The 21,200-nt window shown below is 35.2% G+C and overlaps 1 protein-coding gene across 2 annotated transcripts in view; it reads right to left on the bottom strand.

Annotated features, from left to right (window-relative positions):
• TMEM117 (transmembrane protein 117) overlaps positions 1–21,200 on the bottom strand; it is a 467,289-nt gene that overhangs the window by 156,916 nt on the left and 289,173 nt on the right. For both annotated transcript variants that reach the window (XM_041736431.1, XM_041736432.1), the window contains one exon: positions 8,116–8,213. In XM_041736431.1, coding sequence (XP_041592365.1) covers positions 8,116–8,213 — 98 coding nt within the window. The remainder of the gene's footprint in view (positions 1–8,115; positions 8,214–21,200) is intronic.

Raw genomic sequence — 21,200 nt, 5'->3', positions numbered from 1 at the left:
CATATGATTTCCCTCATATGTGGAATTCAAGAAACAAAACAGATGAGCATAGGGGAAGGGAAGGAAAAATAAAAACAAGATAAAAACAGAGAGGGAGACAAACCATAAGAGACTCTTAACTCTAGGGAACAAAATGAGAGTTGCTGGAGGGGATAACTGAGAATGAGCATTAACGAGGGCACTTGATGTATTGAGCAGTGGGTGTTGTATGCAACTGATGAAACACTAAATTCTATCCCTGAAATTAATAATACACTGTATTTTGGCTAAATTGCATTTAAATACAAAATTTTAAAAAAGAACTGTGATATAGGCAGAAATATGTGTGAAATATGTATTGGCAGAAATATGTTAATCACCATTTTGACTTTAGTACATTTCTTTAAAAATTTTAAAGGCATTTTAATTTAAAGCCTTATTAACTATATATTCTATTAAAGAATGATGATTATATACATAGTAAATTTTTACCACATAATTTCATTTGAGGCTTCAGTTCAATATCTGTACAGCAAATAATTTGAAATGAGCTCTCTTTTAAAAATGAATATGATGAATCAATAAAGAGCAAACCAGTAAACATTTAATTTTTTCATAGGGAATATATCCATTTTTAAATATATAGACATCCCTTCAATCTTCTCTCTCACCTTCTGACCATACTCCCTGTTCCCACTTCTTCCTCTCCTAATCACAGTATAGGTCTGGCTCCTAGGGCAGCATTCCAGAAAACCATTCTTGCTGAAGTTACCAGCAAAATCTCATAGACACTTTGCATTTTGATCTTATTTGTTATATGTCTAGCATTTGACTATTGATGTTGCTACATCTCTTGATATCCTCTCCTCTCCTAACCTCTATAACATACACTTTTCCTATTTTTCATTCTTTCTATCCTCTCTTTCTCTGTCTTCTCTGTGGATCCTTCTTTTGCCTGTTCCCAGATAAATGAGTACTATGGGTTTTATCATAGATCTTTTATTCTCACTTAACATTCACTCACGTTCCTTCAAAAACCATATCCATGTAGATAACAACATCTAGATGAGAGTAAAAATATAAACTGAAATACTAATTTTAGTAATATTTCTGTCTTGGATCTCATTCCCTCACTCTGCAGCTTCAGATCCATATTAAGAACTGCTTATTGAGTATCTTTCTCTCTCCGTAATGGAAGTATGGCTGACACACAATGTTATATTAGTTTCATGTGTACAACATAGTGATTTGGCAAGTGGGTAACATTATTATAGGTTCACCATAAGTATAGCTACCATCTGTTATCATACAATGCTATTACAATACTATTAACTATATTCTATAAGATATCTCAATTAGCACATCAAGCTCAAAACGCAGGTCTGGGCTTATTACGTCTCCACCCAAAACTTGCTCCCCCACCACAATGTCCTATCTCAGTAAATAGTATCACCATCTGTTCAGTTGCTTAAGCCTTAATACTCCATGCTACCCCTGAATTTCCCTTCTGCCTCAGTTCCAGAACCAATCTGCCTCAATTTCCTCCTCTTTGACACCTCCTTCTGCCTCAGTTCCAGAACCAATCTGCCTCAATTTCCTCCTCTTTGACACCTCCTTATCCTAAGATTACACTTAGGTTCTAGTTCTTTTACAAAACCATCCCTAGGGCTCTCTAAGCACATCATAGCATTCACATCCAAAGCTGGCATTGCCTTCCCCCTCACACCCTGTATTTCTCATCAGACAGAAAATTAATGCTGTCAAGAGTCCTTACTATTTCTTTCAAAGTTGTGCTCTCAGCACCATGGAGAGCACCTGGTGCAGCAAAAGAGCAATCATAATACCAGTTAAAACAAAATAATAACTAATACACAATAGTAGGTAGTAAAGCCGGGATTGAAAGCCAGGCAGCTGGCTCCAGAGTATATACTTCTAACCACTATTTCACATTGCATTCAGGACTTAATAAGTATTGATTTAAATAAGTTAATAAAAACAGACTTGCTCTTAATTCAGTGAAATTAAGTCTGGAGGGGCATGGGATTGTGTTAATGCCCAGGTATAAATAGATGCCTGAGAGTTAAATCTTTCAGGCATAAACACAGAATTTACTATTTAAATGAAAATCTCCAAATAATATGACAATAATATGACAAGACAATAATGCAACATCAATCACCTTTTTATTCAGAAGTAGAAAATTTACACCTAACAAGAAAACGAGTTGAAATGCATCCTTGGATCTCTCTGCTTAGAAGAAGCGAGACTTAAATGGAGCCTGTTAACTTTTGTGAGGTGTTTAAAATTAAGGTGACTGATTAAATAGGTACAGTTACCTGATTTGGGCTAGAAATGTTCTGCTTTTCCTCAGTTACAGAGGCAGCTTTTAATTAAAGATAGACAACTGCTTCATGACATGTTGAGATGGTAGGAAAGCTGAAGGCTAGAAGACAAAATTCAGCCAGAGAAAAGATATAGGCTAATTTATTACTTGGGAAGTGAGGCAAAAAGTTCTGCATACTATAGTTGCCCCAGAACCTTTCATGAATTATTGTCTAATGTAAAAATTTTCCTCATAATTATGATGGAATTATACAGAGCATATTAAATTAAAATTAGTACCCTTTCATTATAAAGCCAAAAAAAGAGTAATACTTTCTAATTAAACATCTAGAGTCACAGGATCTTAAGTTTGATGAAAAGTTAGAAGTGATTTACGTTTTTTCTCATTGAATGTGAAAATCCTTCTACTGCATCCCTGACAGATGATCTAGCCTTTGCTAGAATACTTCTACTAACAGGAAATCCAGCATTTCATCAGGCAAGCATTGAGAGGCTCACATTATTAGGGAATTCTTTAAGACATGAATCTAAATCTGCTTCCATGTGACTTACCTACATCTTAGTCCGCTTGGGCTGCTGTAACAGAATATCTCAGTCTGGCTGGCTTCTAAACAACATATTTCTCACAGTTCTAGAGGCTGGGAAGTTTAAAGTCAAGGCACCAGGATGGTTTCATTTGGTGAAGGTCCTCATCCTGGTTCATAGCCGACACCCTCTCACTGTGCCTTCACATGATAGAGAGGGCTAAGGATCTCTCTGGAACCTTTTTTTGTAAAGGCACTAATTCCACTCATGAGGAAATCTACCCTCATGACCTAAGCACCTTCCAAAGACCTCACCTTCTGGGTACCATCATTTGGGCATCAAGACCTCAAGTTATGAATTTTAGAAGGACACAAACATTCATATTCTTTCCTCTGGCGCAAAGCAAACAGAACTACTCTCTCTTCAATATTTTAATCTTATAATAAAAAACAGCATTGCACGGCTGAAAAGGATCATGCAAAATAACAAAACACATCCCTTTTGAAGAGAAAAGAAAGGAAGTCATACAGGGCATCCATACAGCTGCATACTAGAGACCTATTGTTAAACCCCTCTTGACGGACATTTCCGTCAAGATTCTTCAGTTTTTTATATTACTTTATTATATTTCATTGTTATTTTATGATTATCATGTTGTTTCCCAGACCATGTACATGAAGATGATAATTATTTCTTGATTAGCTCTTGTCTGGTGAAAGCTAAACAATTTTGTTAGACCTTATTAATGACCATGATCTTCAAAACAGGACAAATAGCAGCTGCTACATTTGTTTCCCAGTTAAGAGTTAAGATAATCATGATCAAGAAATGTCCACCCAAACCATTAAAGCACTAGATAAAGTAGTTTTTAAAATATGGAGATACTAATTACCCGAAAAATAAAAGATAATCTCTATGCATCAGAATGGAAATGGAAGTACACAATAGTACACCGATGCATATATCAACATATTACTAACATTCCATTTTCCCAGTTCTCCTGAAGTGTCTAAGTAATTATAGACCACAGTTTTGACCAAATGCTTTGCCACTATAACACCTGTATCACCATTTTTCCAACTTATATCATCATCATCAGGTTTGTTTTTTGCCTTTTGCTGTCCAGCCCTTAAAATAAAAATTCCAGCCTTCAGTTACAGCAACACTTTGCTTCCAGGATCAATTTCCGTATACAGCAGGATGCAGTTTCAAACAATCCCCACATCTCAGGGGCTTAACATTTGCAAAGGATTATTTCTCACTCACACTATTTGACCACTAGCTGTTAAGAATGCTTGGTTTCCGCTGGTCATTCAGGGAACCTGAATGAGCAGGGCTCCAGTTAGATGTAAACTTCCACAGTTGCTACTATGAGAAGAGCTCTCTTTAGGGGTGCCCCGGTGGCTCAGTCTGTTAAACAGCACCTGCCTTCAGTTCAGGTCATGATCCCAGGGTCCTGGGATCAAGTCCTGTGTTAGGCTCCCTCTCCCTTCTCAGCAGGGAGCCTGCTTCTCCCTCTCCTCCCCATTTGTGCTTTCTTTCACTCTCAAATAAATAAATAAAATCTTAAAAAAAAAAAAAGAGCTCCCTTCAGTGCTTCTCATTGCCAATTAAATGCTTCTACCTAAGGGTGCCCACGTAGTTCAGTTAGTTAAGTATCTGACTCCTGACTTCAGGGTCATGGGTTCAAGTCCTGCTTTGGGACTTATTCACTTAAATAAGAAAAAAAAAGAAAGCTTCTACCTAAATGTGACACGTCACTTTCATGCCATTTTAATTGGTCAAAGCAAGTCATGTGGTCAGAGGAGATAGAAAAATGCAATCCTGTCCTATGTCTGGAAGGCAAAGAACTGGAGGATTTGTGAAGCCCTAATAAACACCAAATTTCCCAATCCCTCCTTCTTCCAATTCCTCTACTAATCACAGGAGAGTGTTTCCCTTATTTTTTTTTTAAGCTAGGCTAGGCCTTTGGGAAATATTATTCCAAGATACTTCCCATCAAAAGCATACAAAATGTGTCACAAGAGAATAAATAAAATGGGGAATAGGAGCTAACAGAACCATCATATTACTTGACTTTAATATCTTTATTTTTATGGAAGTATAGTTCATACACAGTGTTATATTAGTTTCAGGTGCATATTACTTGTTTTTTTTATATCTATGTTTATGTGTATATTTGCTTCAGAAACAAGTGAGTGGAAATGTTTTTCATAGCCCCTCTGGAAAATAAAAACAGTGTATGGAATTAACCTAGGATTTACATTCTTAGGTCTTTGTTCTATTTAATTAACAAAAGGGCTGGAAAAGTGATTTTGGAAGGAAAGTTCTATAAATATTCTTCCCTTTCTCATTTAGTATTTTTCACACACGACAATTTAGTCTCATCCCCGGCATCAAAATCCATGTGCTATAGCAGCCTCATCTTTGCACAATTACAGGAAGAAACAGGAACCGTTTTCTTCAATGTAGGGACATCTATCACTAGGAATCAAGTAAGAGCTCAGCCCACTGCTGCAAAGGAAATAGTTTCTGACAGACATTTATGAGTTAAAGCAGCTACATGTTGGTAAAAGATAAGTTTACTAGAACAAAATTGCATGTTGTACTGTTGAAAGTGCTGCATATAATCACATTGCAACTTATGAAAGCTTCCTTTGCAAAATTTCTTCTCTAGCATAGGTTTTTCACACTCATCTCCCTTCCCTTAACTGGGACAAAACCAAAAGAAAAAAAAAAAAACCTCTTTTTGAGTGGGTAACACATAGTGTGTAAATACTATCTTTTGTTTCATTTGAAACCTTGCCAAAGATTTCTGTATGCTATCTCCTAGAGCTAAAAAAAAAAAAAAAAAAATGCCCTTTATACTTCCTAAATCTCTTTTATCCAAAAAGTATGAACAAAACAGAAGATTTCATTGCTTCCCACATAATTTCCATATTCAACTTTTTGCATCGGATTTTCCTTTTTTAAAACCATGAAAACTGTTGACAAGATAATCTAACTGTATAGAAATGGATAAAATGGGAAAAATATTTTTAGAGTAGCATTTAAATTTTCCTCCAGTTATTTTATGTTCTCCATGATTTGAAATACTACTTTTGAAATATGACAATAAAAACTCATCTCTCAAATATATCATCTAATAATTGATAATTTTACAAAAACAATGACTACAACAGTGTGAATTTATTAACCTGAACTGCTCTCCATTCAAGAGTATTATCTATTTGCCAGTGACTAATTAAATTATTTTTATAGTATTTAAAATATGCTCTAGGTTATCAATTGGAGCTATGTTATCACATCTGTCAAAAAAAAAAACCCATTTGTATAAAAGGGATGGTAATACGTAGACCTGAATATTAATGTTCACAGAAAACATACTAAGATGCTTAAGGAAAAATCCAGTATGGATTCCTCTCCTCTGAAACAGCAATTGCAATTAAGAGTAGCTAATGACAAAAATCAGAGAGGCCTTCAGATTACCATGTGCATGGCTCACTTTTGCAAGTATTATACATGTGACCTGAGTCACTGGCCACCTTGAACATAATTAGCAGGCTACCTTTGAAGATGCATTAAATAATATAAAATTAATGTAAACATAGTAAATTCATATTGTTTTAAGAGAGATAGTCCATAAACTCTTTTAATATTAACATCTATCTTTTTAAAATTATGATTCCTAAAATCATAAAATTTCTACAGGGTTGAATGACTCCCCAGAATCTTGTATTCCTTTTTTTTAAAAGATTTATTTATTTATTCATGAAAGACAGAAAGAGAGGCAGAAACATAGGCAGAGGGAGAAGCAGGCTCCCTCAGGGTGACCCGATGTGGTACTAGATCCCGAATCCCAGGATCACCCCCTAAGCCAAAGGCAGATGCTCAACTTAGAGCCTCCCAGGTGTCCCCAGAGTCTTGTATTGCTAATATAGCACCATTACCTAAAAAGAGACTAAGGATAATCATTTGGAAATCATTTGGAAATTTGCACACTGATGTATCCTTTGCTCTCTTAGAGGTAGGCTAGTTATAATGATGTAAAACTGGATCTCTGGAGTCAGAGACCTATGCTCACAACAATAGCGCCTACCTTATAGGATTGTTGGGATTAAGTGAGCAAATACATAGCATGTTAAATACTTAGCATGGTGCCTGGAGCAAAACTATGCTCAATAAATATTTTCTATAGCTATATCCTATATTATTTAGGGAAGCTACATGGGGAACTTGCACACAGGAAAAAAATATTTAAAGGTTAAATGCACCATAAAAATAGGCCACACTTGACTTATAGAGACAAGGCTTAAATAAACATCCACAAAATCATATTCATTTTTACAACACTATTTGGAATCTACTTTTGTTTATCTTCTAAGAATTGAGTTCAAAATGCCATATATATCTACCAACATTTAATTACAGTGTTAAAGCCCAAAGATAGCTTAGAGTGTGTATATCATCCCATGATTTTTGTAGCCTGTGCATGAAAAAAGAAATCAACCCTCAGAATTAAATCCAAGAACAAACACATTTTTTTCTCTACCATTTCAAAAGGCAGGTGAGCAGGATAGAATTTACCCTGCACAAGGTAGCATCAATTCAAGCACTACTGTGTGTTAGTTCACACACCCTTTCATATATCAGGCTGACTCTATAGTTGAGTGGTATCACACAGTCAGGCAAAAGTGCCCTTCTTGATGTTTTCTGTCTAAACTTGTTCAAATACACATAAATAGTGGTGATGCTATGCAAAACAAAGTTCTATAAGACATGGATTATTTTTTAATTGCAATGATTGGGCTAGAGAGCTAAAGGAAGTTACATAAAGAAGAAATGCCAATGAGTCAGATGTGATTTGTAAAGAGGTTCCCTCTCTGTATAACTTCTTCAAAGCAAAATTATATCCTGTCAAATATACTGGAAATTTAGAATTTACTGGAGACATTTTTATAGCAGATTTCATTGATGAAAATTATAGCTTGTTTTTGCTGAATCAAAAACCTACTTACCTCTGGTAAAATATGTATTACTGTATTAGCAAATGTATCTCTTGTAAATGTGTATAGGCAACAATGTGTAAGCAGAAAGTAATTCATAAAATAATTAGGATAATGGTTTTAATCATCTTAAATGGAAGGCAGTGTCCCCTGGAAATGCCTCTCAACATAGAATTCTATGCATCTAAAACAGAACTACATTCAACTCAAGTCCTTTGTGAATGATGAAAGGCAAAAATCTATAAACAAAATAATCTCTTACCAGAATAAAATGATCCTAACATTTCCTTTCTTCCAGAAAGCTCTTGCAGATTTTCCCCAATCAGGATAGGGCTTGTCCTGAAGCATCATATCAGTGACCTGAAGCAATAAAAGGAATTTATTTAGCACTTTCAGAAATCTTACATTTAGGTGTAAATATTTATATAATTTGCACTTTGTCAAGAATAAAATATATACGTATCTTAACACTAGAATATATGCAGACAAAATCAAGAATACATTTTCAATTAAAAATTTTAGTAGTTCATTTGACTTTATGTAACAAATGAATATATTTAAGATCACCCAACATGTCAACTACTGAGACTATGCTTTAAAACATCAGTCAAGATTACCTTATATAAGGAGACATCTTTAAGCAATTGTTAACCTCTTCATAGACACAAAACATACATAATAAATAAAATACCATAGTTTTTGCTTGTCTAAATCAGAAACTCCAAGATCCAACTATTTCTCTACATGTCTACATTTCTACCTATATCACTAGTCAAAATATTACCTTCCCTTCTCTCTTATTTTTTCTTTCAATGATGCGTGAGGGGGGCACCTGGGTGACTCAGTGGTTGAGCATCTGCTTTTGGCTCAGGGTTTGATCCCAGGGTTCTGGGATCAAGTCCCACATGGGGCTCCCTGCAGGAAGCCTGCTTCTCCCTCTGCCTGTGTCTCTGCCTCTCGCTCTGTGTTTGTCATAATTTTTTTAGACTTAAAAAAAATGACATATGAAGTATGAGACTTGACCCAGTTTTATAGAATATTTATTTTAATAGCCTAGTATTCTCATACCTCCTTGCCATTTTCAGTCCTATGTTTTCTTCTAAAAAATATTCTACTTCTCCTTCCCACTTGCACAGTCTGCCCACCTTCCGAGGCCTTGGCAAAATCACATCATCATCACACATTGTGACATCTTCACTGTCCACTCCAACTGTAGTTCTGGATCAGTCCCTCTTATGTCACTTACCACTTTCCACTTTCTATTTAACTTACTATGTACATCTGTTCTCTCTTCAGTAGGTTTCAAAATCCTTGAAGGTGAAGATTTGTCTCTATATCTCTTCCAATGTCTAAGGTTCTTTTATACATAAGCCTTCAAGATATTCGCTTAACGAAGAAATGACAAAATGATTTTATATAAATGCGTGTTTTTATTTATTTTTCATTTTCTTTTAAGATTTTACTTATTTATTCATGAGAGACACACAGAGGTGTCTCAATCCCAGGACCCTGGGACTCGATCCCAGGACCCTGGGATTATGCCCTGAGTGGAAGGCAGATGCTCAACCACTGAGCCCATCCAGGCGTCCCTAAACACTTGTTTTTAAAAATGCATTAACAAAATAAATTGCTCATTGATCATACCTCATATTAATGATTTCAGAAAATGTCCAAAGTATCATAAATAGATAACCTATTGTAAAAGCATTTATAAAAATCTGAAGGGGTGAGTAATGAATTTCCTTCTTTCTTCTGATACAGGAAAAAATATTTGTGTATGTGTACACACACACTCACACACACACATTTTCCTTTTTCCAGAAAATCTGTCTTCCCTTCAAAAGAAGAATATTGTTTCATTAATTGAATTTATATTTAATAATGTCCAAATTCAAACCAACAAGGCTAATTCAAAATTAAGAAAATGCATATAGAATGAGATATACTGAATTGAGTGAGGAAGAATTTTCATCATCCATTAATACAGACTTCTCTCTCTTGTTTTTTTTTTTTAGATTTTATTTATTCATGAGAGACACAGAGAGGCAGAGCCATAGGCAGAGGGAGAAGCAGGCTCCCTGCAGGGAGGCTAATGTGGGACTGGATCCCGGGACCCCGGGATCATGATCTGAGCCAAAGGCAGATGCTCAACCACTGAGCCACCTAGGTGCCCCTCTTTATCTTGCTCTTAAGATGTTAATATTGCACTTAGGTATAGCTTCCAACAATGGCCTGGCCTGGAATTAGTGAGATTTAATCATTTATGATGAAAGACTTTTCTTCAGTGGGGAGTCCTTCTGGATCAATGACCCCTTCAATCGTCCTGGGCTTTCTGTGGAAGGCACATCAATTCTGAAGCAAGCCCATCTTATTGTGCTACCCAGCACCTAAGAAGTGCTCTCTGGAAACATTCACAGGCATGCCAGGGCTTCACAGGCTCATTTAAATTGCAATCAGAACAGAGGTTAAGGAGCCCAGCCTCCAGGAAATACTCACTCTTAATTCTTCTTTATATTCTTTCTCAAGATAATTCTGGGAATAGAACTCCCAAGTTTCTCTTGGTTGATGAGAACCAAAAGAAGTTCACTGCTCTTTACTGAGCAACACTGTAGATTTATGCCCGCTCTAACACAGGGCTTACAATAGTTTTGTGTGATGTGGCTTTGAGTCTTCAAATTCAACAAATGCCATGAATGATTTTAATACAAACTCTCAGTTAACTTCTTGAAATTATTAATGACATTGATAACTGTGAGTGCAACTAACACTAAAAATTCAAAAGGGAAAAACATTGATTTCACTGGTTTTTAAAAGGAAATTTAGTTACGATTTTCTCATCTATTATTTTCTTCTTTACAACTTAAAATGACAAGTTTTTATTTTCTCCCTCTAATGCCCAAGCTTTGCATCTTCAATCAAAGAGAATTCTTATCTGTCAGAATGAACGAATCTTTATCTTGACAGAATAAAATTTGAGCATGGATCAAGTGAGTTACACTGTTACTAAAAAGTGAATGAAGGCAAAAGTAGAAAAATTTAAATTCCATATATTCTTGGGCATAAAAAGAGTTTTATATCATAGCTTCCCTTAAGGAAGGAATTGTTACTCTTCCAAACAGCAATTTCATCCACTACCCCTTTGTAACTTTCTTGAATAGCAACTCTTGTGTCAAATTTTATTTTTACAAAACCTCAAGGTTAAGTAAATAAATACTTAAATAAATATTTCATGTTTTACCAGTTCCTTGTAAGATTTAATTAATTCTGTTCAGCAATATTTACCCTGTTCCAGAAAGAATCTACATGGTAATAAATATTTCCAAGGAACAGAATGATTACTGGGTGGATTTTATTCAATTTTCAATGTTTTCTCCAGGGCACTTTCTGGGAAATACTTATTATATTCTCTAGAAGAAGGCAATCTGCTGCTGTATGACCAATTATTACAGCAGCATGTTTTGTAAAAATGACATTCAAGGATAAAGGATTTTCTCAGGAAAATGGCAAGATGAGGCAAAAAAAAAAAAACCCATATTTTTCCCCCTGATGCCAGACAGCTGGTCTTTTTCACCCCCAGCTCCAACTCTTTATTTTAAGTCATATCATCAGATCAATGTCAGGTCACTTGCAGCTAAATTGGCAGGAGCAGAGACAGTCATTAAAGGGATGCATTCAATAAAGAAAAATCCAATTACCTTCTGCATTAGAGAAATCAAATTCATTTCTGGTGTTGGTCAAGGACAGTCTTTGTGGGAAAAGACGCAGGAAAGGCAAGACTGAAGACCACGCACAAAGGTTGCTGTGTAGCATAAATACAATACGAAACTTGTTGATGCTTCTCCCACAGGAAGATAATTAGAATTTGAAATCCCAGGTCTTTCTTTCTAAGCTGGGAGGAATCTGTTTTAACTCTTTGAATATCACAATCCTTGCCTTTGCCTTCATCCCTATGAGGTCTCTGCGCAAACTCAGAACTTCATTATAGCCCTTATCACATTATGCCTTGTCGGGTAATCTTTCACAGAATAGAAACTATTTTAGGGCATGAGTATTGTGTAATCTGAGTGAGAACATGAATGTTGAGGTTTAAAAGTCAGTAAGTGATTGTAAAAGCAATTTATCTCTATATAAATCTAACTGAAAACTTTGCTTCCCTACGAGTGGAACCGATATGACATGAGGGTAAAAATGGTAGCACAAAGACAGCAGTGACAACAGTAACATCTTACATTTGCTATAGAACTTCATGGAGTACAAAGCTCCTAGAGGTACTTTTCTTAACAACTGTCATGGGAACCTTATAAAGTGAGTCATTATTTTCCACTGTCCACCAAGGGAGAAAGAGAAATCAGTGAGACAAAATAACCGATCCGGGTCACACACCTAACATACTGTTCTGTGCACCAGTTCTGGAACTAGCTTTCCTGGCTGACTTCCGAGTTGTGTCCCTTACTTAGTTTTTGATTTGGGACAAATTAATCAACCTCTCTGTCCCTCAGTTTCATCATATGGACACACTAGATATTAGTAGATGTTCTAAGAATTATCATCCGGGAGTCATCCGGGAGTCCACGTAAACCTTTTGCATGAAGTGACTGTGTTAAATAATTGGATTTAGAGTCAAAGGGCTTGAAAGCAGTCTCATCTCTTCCATAAAGACAAGACTATCGTATGTTGAATTATTAGAAACTGATGAAGATATAGCATGATGTTAAAATATGTTACAGACTAAAATTGCTGTGAAAAATCAAACCTACTGCCAAAGGTGGCAATAATCCGAGATGGTTTTACAGAGGATTCATGTAATGTAAATGAGCACTGATTTGCATCCTGTATCATCCTCCAGTTTTACCCATTTTGTTTTCTTAGCCTAATTATAAACTACTCACCAACAGGTACCACACACTGTATCTATAGTCTTCTTTGATAGAGTTTAATGTTAAGCATGCGATATTAGTGAAAAATACCGATTTAGTAGAGAGAAAAGGTCATAATGTAATAACAACTATGGCTACATAGGGCCACTAGAGATTGTTATTATGTAGCAGAGTATCACTTAAGAGAAATAAGTGCTACTCTCTTAATACACAAACATAGGCATTAAGGGTATTAATGAGCAAACATACACAATTAATTTTGTGTGTTATTTTGCAACTTCTTTCTATTTAACAGTGTATCTTGAACATCATCATATACCAGTACATATATAGCTATTTACATAGTTTCTTCTTAAGCAAGGTTTCAACAGAGCCAGAGTTAGTCTCTGGAAAATTCTTCTACATCTTTCAGGTCATGTATGCAAGAAGATTGATAGAAGTTTTCTCAAATTTTAAGGGAACCCTGAATTTTTTGATAAAATTGCAAGTAAGTTTTTTTTTATTTTTTTTAATTAATTGTTATTGGTGTTCAATTTACCAACATACAGAAAAACACCCAGTGCTCATCCCATCAAGTGTCCGCCTCAGTGCCCGTTTTTATTTATTTATTCATGAGAGACACACAGAGAGAGAGAGACGCAGAGACACAGACAGAGAGAGAAGCAGGCTCCATGCAGGGAGCCTAAAATCGGACCTGATCCCAGGCCTCCAGGATCATGCCCTGGGCCAAAGGTGGCGCTAAACTGCTGAGCCACCCAGGCTGCCCAAAAAATTGCAAGCAAGTTTTATAGATGAAAGAAACCCTTCTAGACTATCATTAATAAAAAAAATAAATTTTAATTTGAAATAAATAATTTCTTCTTTTTCCTTCTTTTACCATATATTTACTATGTGCATTCCACTGAAATGTTCCTATGTTGTTCTAATTATTACCTTTATAACTAAACTTCATTTAACATTATGTATTATTTATTCAGATTTTTATTTACTCCCCAGTATGAGCATTGGCCAAATTATCTAATTTTTACTTCTTCTCCCTCTGCTTTCTTTCCTTCTATCATCTTATTATACTTACATTATTTTACCCATTAACTTTTTGACTCTTTGAATATCTCATATCCCTATTTTATTCATCATCTTTAAATGGTATCTTCCTCCCTCATCTATAAAAGATGATAAAATCAAAATACTATACTTTCTTACACTATACATCATTACTGTGCTGTTTAGGTCTGAGAGGACTCATATTCTGATTCATAATCAGAAACAATGCATTTCTTTTAACTATGGTCCTACAAAACTCAGAGATCTTTTCCGTACTTCTGCTGGAGTTTTTCCACTACTTCTAATGCTTGCACTTTGTTCTACAACATATTCTTCAGGAAGGATCATGATAACAATGTAGCTTCCAATCAATTGCTTAATTTCTTTATAGTTGACTAATAATGAGGCTGAATGCAAAATTACTGAATCACTCTTTTTTTAACCTTAGAATCAAAGAATTCATACAAAAAATTCATTCATACTGCTGAGTAATGCCATGGAGAAATCTGAAAAAAAAAAAAACCTGAAAACTGGATTTTCCCCCATATTTATAGGTGAATTGGTTTTCATTGTTTAGATGCCCAAAGTTTTCTTTTTTTCTATTTTGAGTATAATAATTTTGCTGTTTAAAGATTGTTGTCTGTCACTTTTCCAGGCACAATTGGTCCTTTCAGTCTAAAGATTCAAGTCTCTACTCTCTTAAATCTTTTGAGAATCCTTAACTACTCTTTTTCTTTTCCATTATTTCAGTTCTATTCTTTAGATAAACAATTCTGTAGATCCTGGTTTTCTCTGTCTTCCTTTTCTAACTTTTCTTTTCTTTTTTTCTTTTCTAACTTATCATTCCATTCACTCAGTCATGTCCCTTACCATGATTTTGGGTGTGTTGATTAATGTTTGTGGAGAATCCAATTTGATCTTTATTTCTCTAATTTTCTTTCTTCTGCATTTCTTTCCTCAGCCTACCATCCCATTTCATCTTCTATTGTCTCAAAGCAAAATTCTTGCATTATTGCTTTGAAAACTTATATAGACAATGACTTCACGAATTTTTTTTTTAATTTACTGGGCTTTTTAATATCACAATTTTCCTCTGATTCAGTTTGTGTGTGTGTGTGTGTGTGTGTGTGTGTGTGTGTGTGTGTGTGAAGGGTTCTTCACCTGCTACAGGACTTAATTGTTATTTTCTTCCTCTGTTATTCTTAGAGACAAAATGCTCGTGCTGTTTCCTTTGGAACTTACTGCCAACTGAATGAGTTTTTTCTGGACTAGCATTCTGCAAGAGGCTCCTGTTGAGTGGTGGGGGTGTGGGGTGGGGGAAGGGGAGGAGGCAGGGCCCAATCTCAATCATCACAATCATCACTTCCCCTCCCTATTGCTCCAGGCCTCTCAGGGAGTACCACCTGCCTTGGAGAACTGTCCTTTGCCAACTTTGCCTGAGATCAGTAGTCACCATATCTCCTCTTTGCATTGTCTTGAAACTTGGTTGACAGTCACTACATTTGGCAATCCTTAATCACAGATTGTGCTTCAGAGTTAAAGATATGATTTACTCTTATTTAAGATAAAGTTAGCATCTCTGATTCTCATACTCCATGTTCTTTTGTTTGGTTGCCAAAATCTTCCTACTTTAAAATGAAAATTCTATATTGCTATTTAAAGTGGTTATTAAATGCCTTATTATGTGACACATATTTTTGGCAATTTTGAAGCCATATTGTTAAAAATAATTACTGCATCTGTGATATTCTTCTCTTTTTTAAAAATAGTACCTATCAGATGACCTATTAACATTCAAAATCACTTTGTAATTAACCTTGTTTTGGATTGCCTTTCCCAAATACAACTTTGTTAAAAATAAAATAATTAAACATAGTATGAGATTTGCAGGAATTTGAACATAAGGCAGTTTCAGATTTTCTGAGAGAGGATTTTGAAGAAAAGCTTTGCTTTATATTCAGCATATGTCATAATATAAAATTTTAATTAGGTTATCTGGCTACCCATATTTATTATGTAAGTGAAATGTGAAAAGTATTTAGCCAATGGAATGCTAAGTATGTTGTAAGGTCATTTAGTAGGTAGAATTTTCATCTCTCAAGAATAATAGTCATAATCGTTTTCCAATTTGATGTTGTCTCCTATCTCATGAAAATTACAGCAAAATATGCCATCAGCAACAGATGATTTATATGGATTTCTATAATTACTTTTTAAATCTTGGATAAAGGTCCTTGTATAATTGTTATCATGATCAAGACATTTTTGTTTATTTTTTAGTTCCTTGTCCACTTAAGAAAGTTAATTGAGACTATTAGTGACACATGGCCCCTCACTGCAATATTCTTTCCCTGGCTTTGTTGACGTTACTTTTATTTGAATTTCATTGAGACACATACAGGTACATGCCAGAAAATTTATTTAGATAGATTTATTAGGCAGCACATGGCACTTACTAAGTACAAATAGGCAATTAATACCAAGTTTTCAATACCAAGCAAATCCATATTTTGACATATGCTTTGAAATTCCCTAGGGTAGTTCATTCAGGGTAGAAAGTTACAAATTTCTTTTAGTTTGTAAGAGCAGACTTGATGTTTGAAGACTTTTGCTTCCCCAAACAATTATGGTTCAAAATGTATTCATTTACCAATAGCCAAAGCCAACATCAAAATGAGTGCATTTTTACATACTAACTCTAAAAGGAGAGACTGTTTATCATTATGAAGAACATGAGCACTGACAGAGAATTATGAGCCACACGTCACAACCAATGATGCAAGAAACTGTCAGCACTTAAACTGGGGAGGAGGAGAAGCTGGTGAGCAGGGCTCCATGTTATTTCTTTCAAGTGTTTATTTTACTTCTTTGCTTCTAAGCAGATTAATAAAAAGTCCTTAACCACACTACAGCTGTATATCCCAAATTTCTCCCAAAATTTTCATAACTTCTAATGCAAATATGTTCTATCACCAAACAGCAGTGCAAAAGGCTTGCTAGAATTGAGGAATTGAGAGATTCCTAAGAGATTGTGTAAAAGAAACTTCACTATATTCATGAAACTCTAGCTCCATGTATCAATGGCTGATTTTATATAAGGACAAAGGCTGATACTGTATAAATTCTTCACATAAAATAGGAAGAAAGTAAAAGATTCTAATATTAGTAATTATATCCTGAACATAAAGTGAGATTCCTTTTTTAAGGATTTTTAAATTATTTTATTATTTATTATTTATTTATTTATTTATTTATTTATTTATCTGAGAGAGAAAAAGCATGAGCTGGGAGGGAGGAGCAGAGGAAGAAGCAGACTCTCTGAGTTGGGAGCCTGATGCAGGGCTCAATCCCAGGACTCTGAGATCATGACCTAAGCCAAAGGCAGGTGCTCAACCGACTGAGCCACCCAGGTGTCCCCTGAAGTGAGATTCTATAAAATGCAAAAGATCTAGCTGAATTAACCCTGCTAATTCACTCATTCCCAGAGTATAAGTTCCATGATTACAGGCATCTTGTCCATTTTGTTCATACTCTGTCCCCATCACTTAGCATTATATCTAACATACTACAAGCTCTGAGTAAACATTTACTGAATGGGTGGATAAATGAAAGGGTAAATGGATGAATGAATGAACAAAAAGGAAATCAAGAGGAACACAGAATACAGAATAGACCAGTGCAGAGGCTAGGATAAGTAGCATACTCCAAGTAGTTCTTTCCTCATTCTGCATTTAAAGCCTCTCCAGCAATTATCCAGTGGTGATGATGATGCTAACAGATATGGTGGTAGTAGTGGTGATAGGAATAGTAGGAGGAGGAGGAATACATGAATGGTAGAGTATCCCTTTTCCTCCCAACCCTATCCCTTCATTGCCTGGAAAGGTAGGAAGACAAAGGACACGTGAGTTAAGATTCTAAAAAGAGGCAGGGATGATCTTTGTCAACTCACGCAAGAATGAAGAAATCAAATATGATTTCAAACAAGAGGGATATTAAACCTAAGATGCATACTTACTCACATTGTCCATGTGCACAATATATCTGGTTTATTGCAAATGTATTTAAAGATGAACCAAGTAAGGACATATATGAATCACATATTTTAAAGACTGGAAAGTAGTACACGTCCATATGTCTTATTTTTGGTGTTGAACAACTCTGGGGGAGGATGGCGTATGGCAGCCTCAGGAGTTGGACAGTGCCCAGCCTGTGAACCCTTATGTATTGGTACCTTTGCATCCCTTGGAGCATAACATTATTTTCTTATCCTCGGTCTTGGGTCAGTCTATGTAAAAACAAATCTAAATTGCATTTCTTTAACACTAGGGAGATACTGCGCTGTAGAGGACAATGCATGTAGTTTGTTCCCTTTTGGTGGCTCCCAGCCCCCAACTCACACACCATACTACCTACACAGGTATGCATACACAATCACTCTTACACAACAGCGCTTCCCACTGAGACAAAGAAAGACCCAAGGTCCAACCAGAAAGGATTATACATGCTCAGTAAGGAACATTAGCTGAGTATACAATTAGATAAATGGAAAGCATGGCGGAACGTTTTCTATATTACCTAGATATGCCTTGAATGAAGTGCCACAAGAAGTGCCTGAAAATCACTGGCAAACATCTAGTGGTGAACATTAAACCTAGAATGTATTCTACAGCTTTTTAGAAGCACAAGCAGGGTTTCATAAAGCATGAATATTAATGCACCTGCTTATTATCTCCAATGATAGCCTGTTCTGCTTTTGTGATGTATTGCACCTTATTGCTGGATCCCTACTGATTTACAATGAGTCATGGACTGTTTTATTATTAAGTAAGGAAATTGGGCATGTCTCAGAATACAGAAGCATTTAGAAAAAGATACCTGAATCACCTGAATACAGAAATATACACAATCAAAAAGTACCTTACCAGGCAAGGTCTGCAGAGTTTCATATACTGTGTTAACAAATGCAAAATAACTACGACATACCCCAGTACAATTTGCTTTCCACCACATTGAATTATAATTTAGAATAAATAGAAAGCATAAGATTACTGATTTTGCTGAGCAAAAAGCCAGCAGGAAAATATTTATACCACCTTCTGACATGCTATTCTTTATGGGTGGCCAAATTACCAAATGACAGTTGCCCAGTATTACACTGCTGAGCATTTATTTTTTGGTTTTTGGCTTGAAAGAATGAGTAGTTTTCAGCATGCATATCTTCTCTGTCTTGCTAACATAAATAAGTAATTATTATTAGAGAAATTAATTATAAGACTGTACCATAATATGAAGGCTTTGTGAACGTATATATGAATGGAGAACCAATAGAGAGATACATAAAGGGTGCTTTTAGAAATGTGATTAAAAGAACTATTGGAACCAAGGAGCCTTTGGAACACAGAAAGAGCAAACATCTCCTCAGAAGGAAACTCAATCTCATTTTAAGGATCCCAGCATTTCAGTTTTCTGGATGAAATGCCTAATATATCCTTGTCTTACTGATAGTCAAAAGAGTTGGCTCAGTCTCCCAGACCCAGCATCACAAATAGTGTAGCCTACCATACTTCTCACATAATACCAATTCTCAAAATGTTTCAGACAATGCTAGAAGGTAACAAGTACAAAGCTATACAGGCTGGTGGAATGAAAAGAAGTTCAACTGGGTTGCCATTCCTACTGTTAATAAGTCCAAGAAAAGGCTGATAGTCAACCATCTGACATAACCACCTGTGTTCTGTTTTCAGAATTTGAGAGATTATAAAGTAAGGCAACCACCAAGTAACGTGGTTTGTAAGTTTAAGCAAGCATTACTCTATGTTCTACTTTTGCCTGAAGACAGATATAATTATAATGTTATGTGCTGAATATCTGGGGAATATAATAACAAGCTTAGAAAATTTTTTTTTCATTTTATTTATTTTTCTTAATTTTTATTTATTTATGATAGTCACACACATACACACAGAGAGAGAGAGGCAGAGACATAGGCAGAGGGAGAAGCAGGCTCCATGCACCAGGAGCCTGACGTGGGATTCGATCCAGGGTCTCCAGGATCACGCCCTGGGCCAAAGGCAGGCGCCAAACCGCTGTGCCACCCAGGGATCCCTCAAGCTTAGAAATTTGAAAGCAATAACCTGAATGTGTATCTTTGCAATAAGAAATTCTACTTATCAGCATTTGGTGTCTAAAAATAAAACTTCATATTTTCATTTAAATACTTTAAGTAAAATATTGATTTTAGGGCACGTGCTTAAAATATAAACCTAGTGTATTTTAATCAAACTTTTCTGTTGTTTTGTTAATATATCAGAGGTAGCTACATACTAATAATTGAAGTTATTAAAAATGTTATATATATATATCAAAGGGTACATAATGTATATGTAAAGAATAAAAAAGAAAAAAATTGTAGAGCATGTTTCCACTACCTACTTAGGATAAAAAGTAGAACAAAAGCAAAGTCTTTTAAGATCTCTGTTACTTGTCTGTGGTCAAATTACCCTAGAAGAGGTAACCACAATTCTAAATCTTGTATTTAGAATTCCCATTCCATTGTTTTTTTCTGGTTACATCTGGATGTAACCATAAGTATAATAAAATATTGATTAGTTATATGTATATTGTGTATAAACATACAAATACAGGGATGCCAGGGTGGCTCAGTGGTTGAGCATCTGCCTTCGGCTCAGGGTGTGATCCTAGGATCCAGGGATTGAGTCCCAAATGGAGCCTGCTTCTCCCTCTGCCCAGGTCTCTGCATCTATATCTCTTATGAATATATAAACAAAATCTTTAAAAAAAAACCATAAAAATACAGTATGCTTTTGCTCATTATTTTTCTGAGCTTTATCTAGAGTGAAGTGTTTAGTTATATCTTTGATCTCCATTGTATATCTAGTGATAATTTTTTCATTTTTCTTATGATTTATTTGTAACTTTTATCTTTTAATTTTGATTAATCTTATAAAGTTTTATCAATTTTACTAGGTTTCTCAAATTTTTAAAATATTTTAAACCTTTCTATAGCAATTAGTTTCTGCTATCTTTACCTTCTTCCTTCTGCACTTTGATGGATTCTCCTCGGGCTTTTCTCCTCTAAGTTCTTAATGCTGAATGCTTACCTCATTCATTTTCAATGCTTGTTTTTTAACATAAACATTATGATGGTGGGTTTATTAAATATCAAATTCTGTCAATTTATCCTTTATAAATTTTGAAGGTTTATTACAGGGTGCATATAAGTTTAAAATTGTTAGACACCTTCCTGATGAAGTGAGTTTTTTCATCATAATATATTAACTCTCTTTAACTCTAAAAGTGTTTTATTTCCCCTGCCCTCCACAAAGTCCAATTTGCTTCATAACAGTGTAACTTGATCCCTTTTGTTTTGGGTTGTATTTCCCTAGTATATGTTTTCCATTTTTTT

The sequence above is a fragment of the Vulpes lagopus genome, chromosome 21, assembly GCF_018345385.1.
Source record: "Vulpes lagopus strain Blue_001 chromosome 21, ASM1834538v1, whole genome shotgun sequence".
NCBI lineage: Eukaryota > Metazoa > Chordata > Mammalia > Carnivora > Canidae > Vulpes > Vulpes lagopus.
The sequence above is the reverse complement of the archived record's forward strand: the minus strand, read 5'-3'. Positions and strand labels throughout refer to the sequence as shown.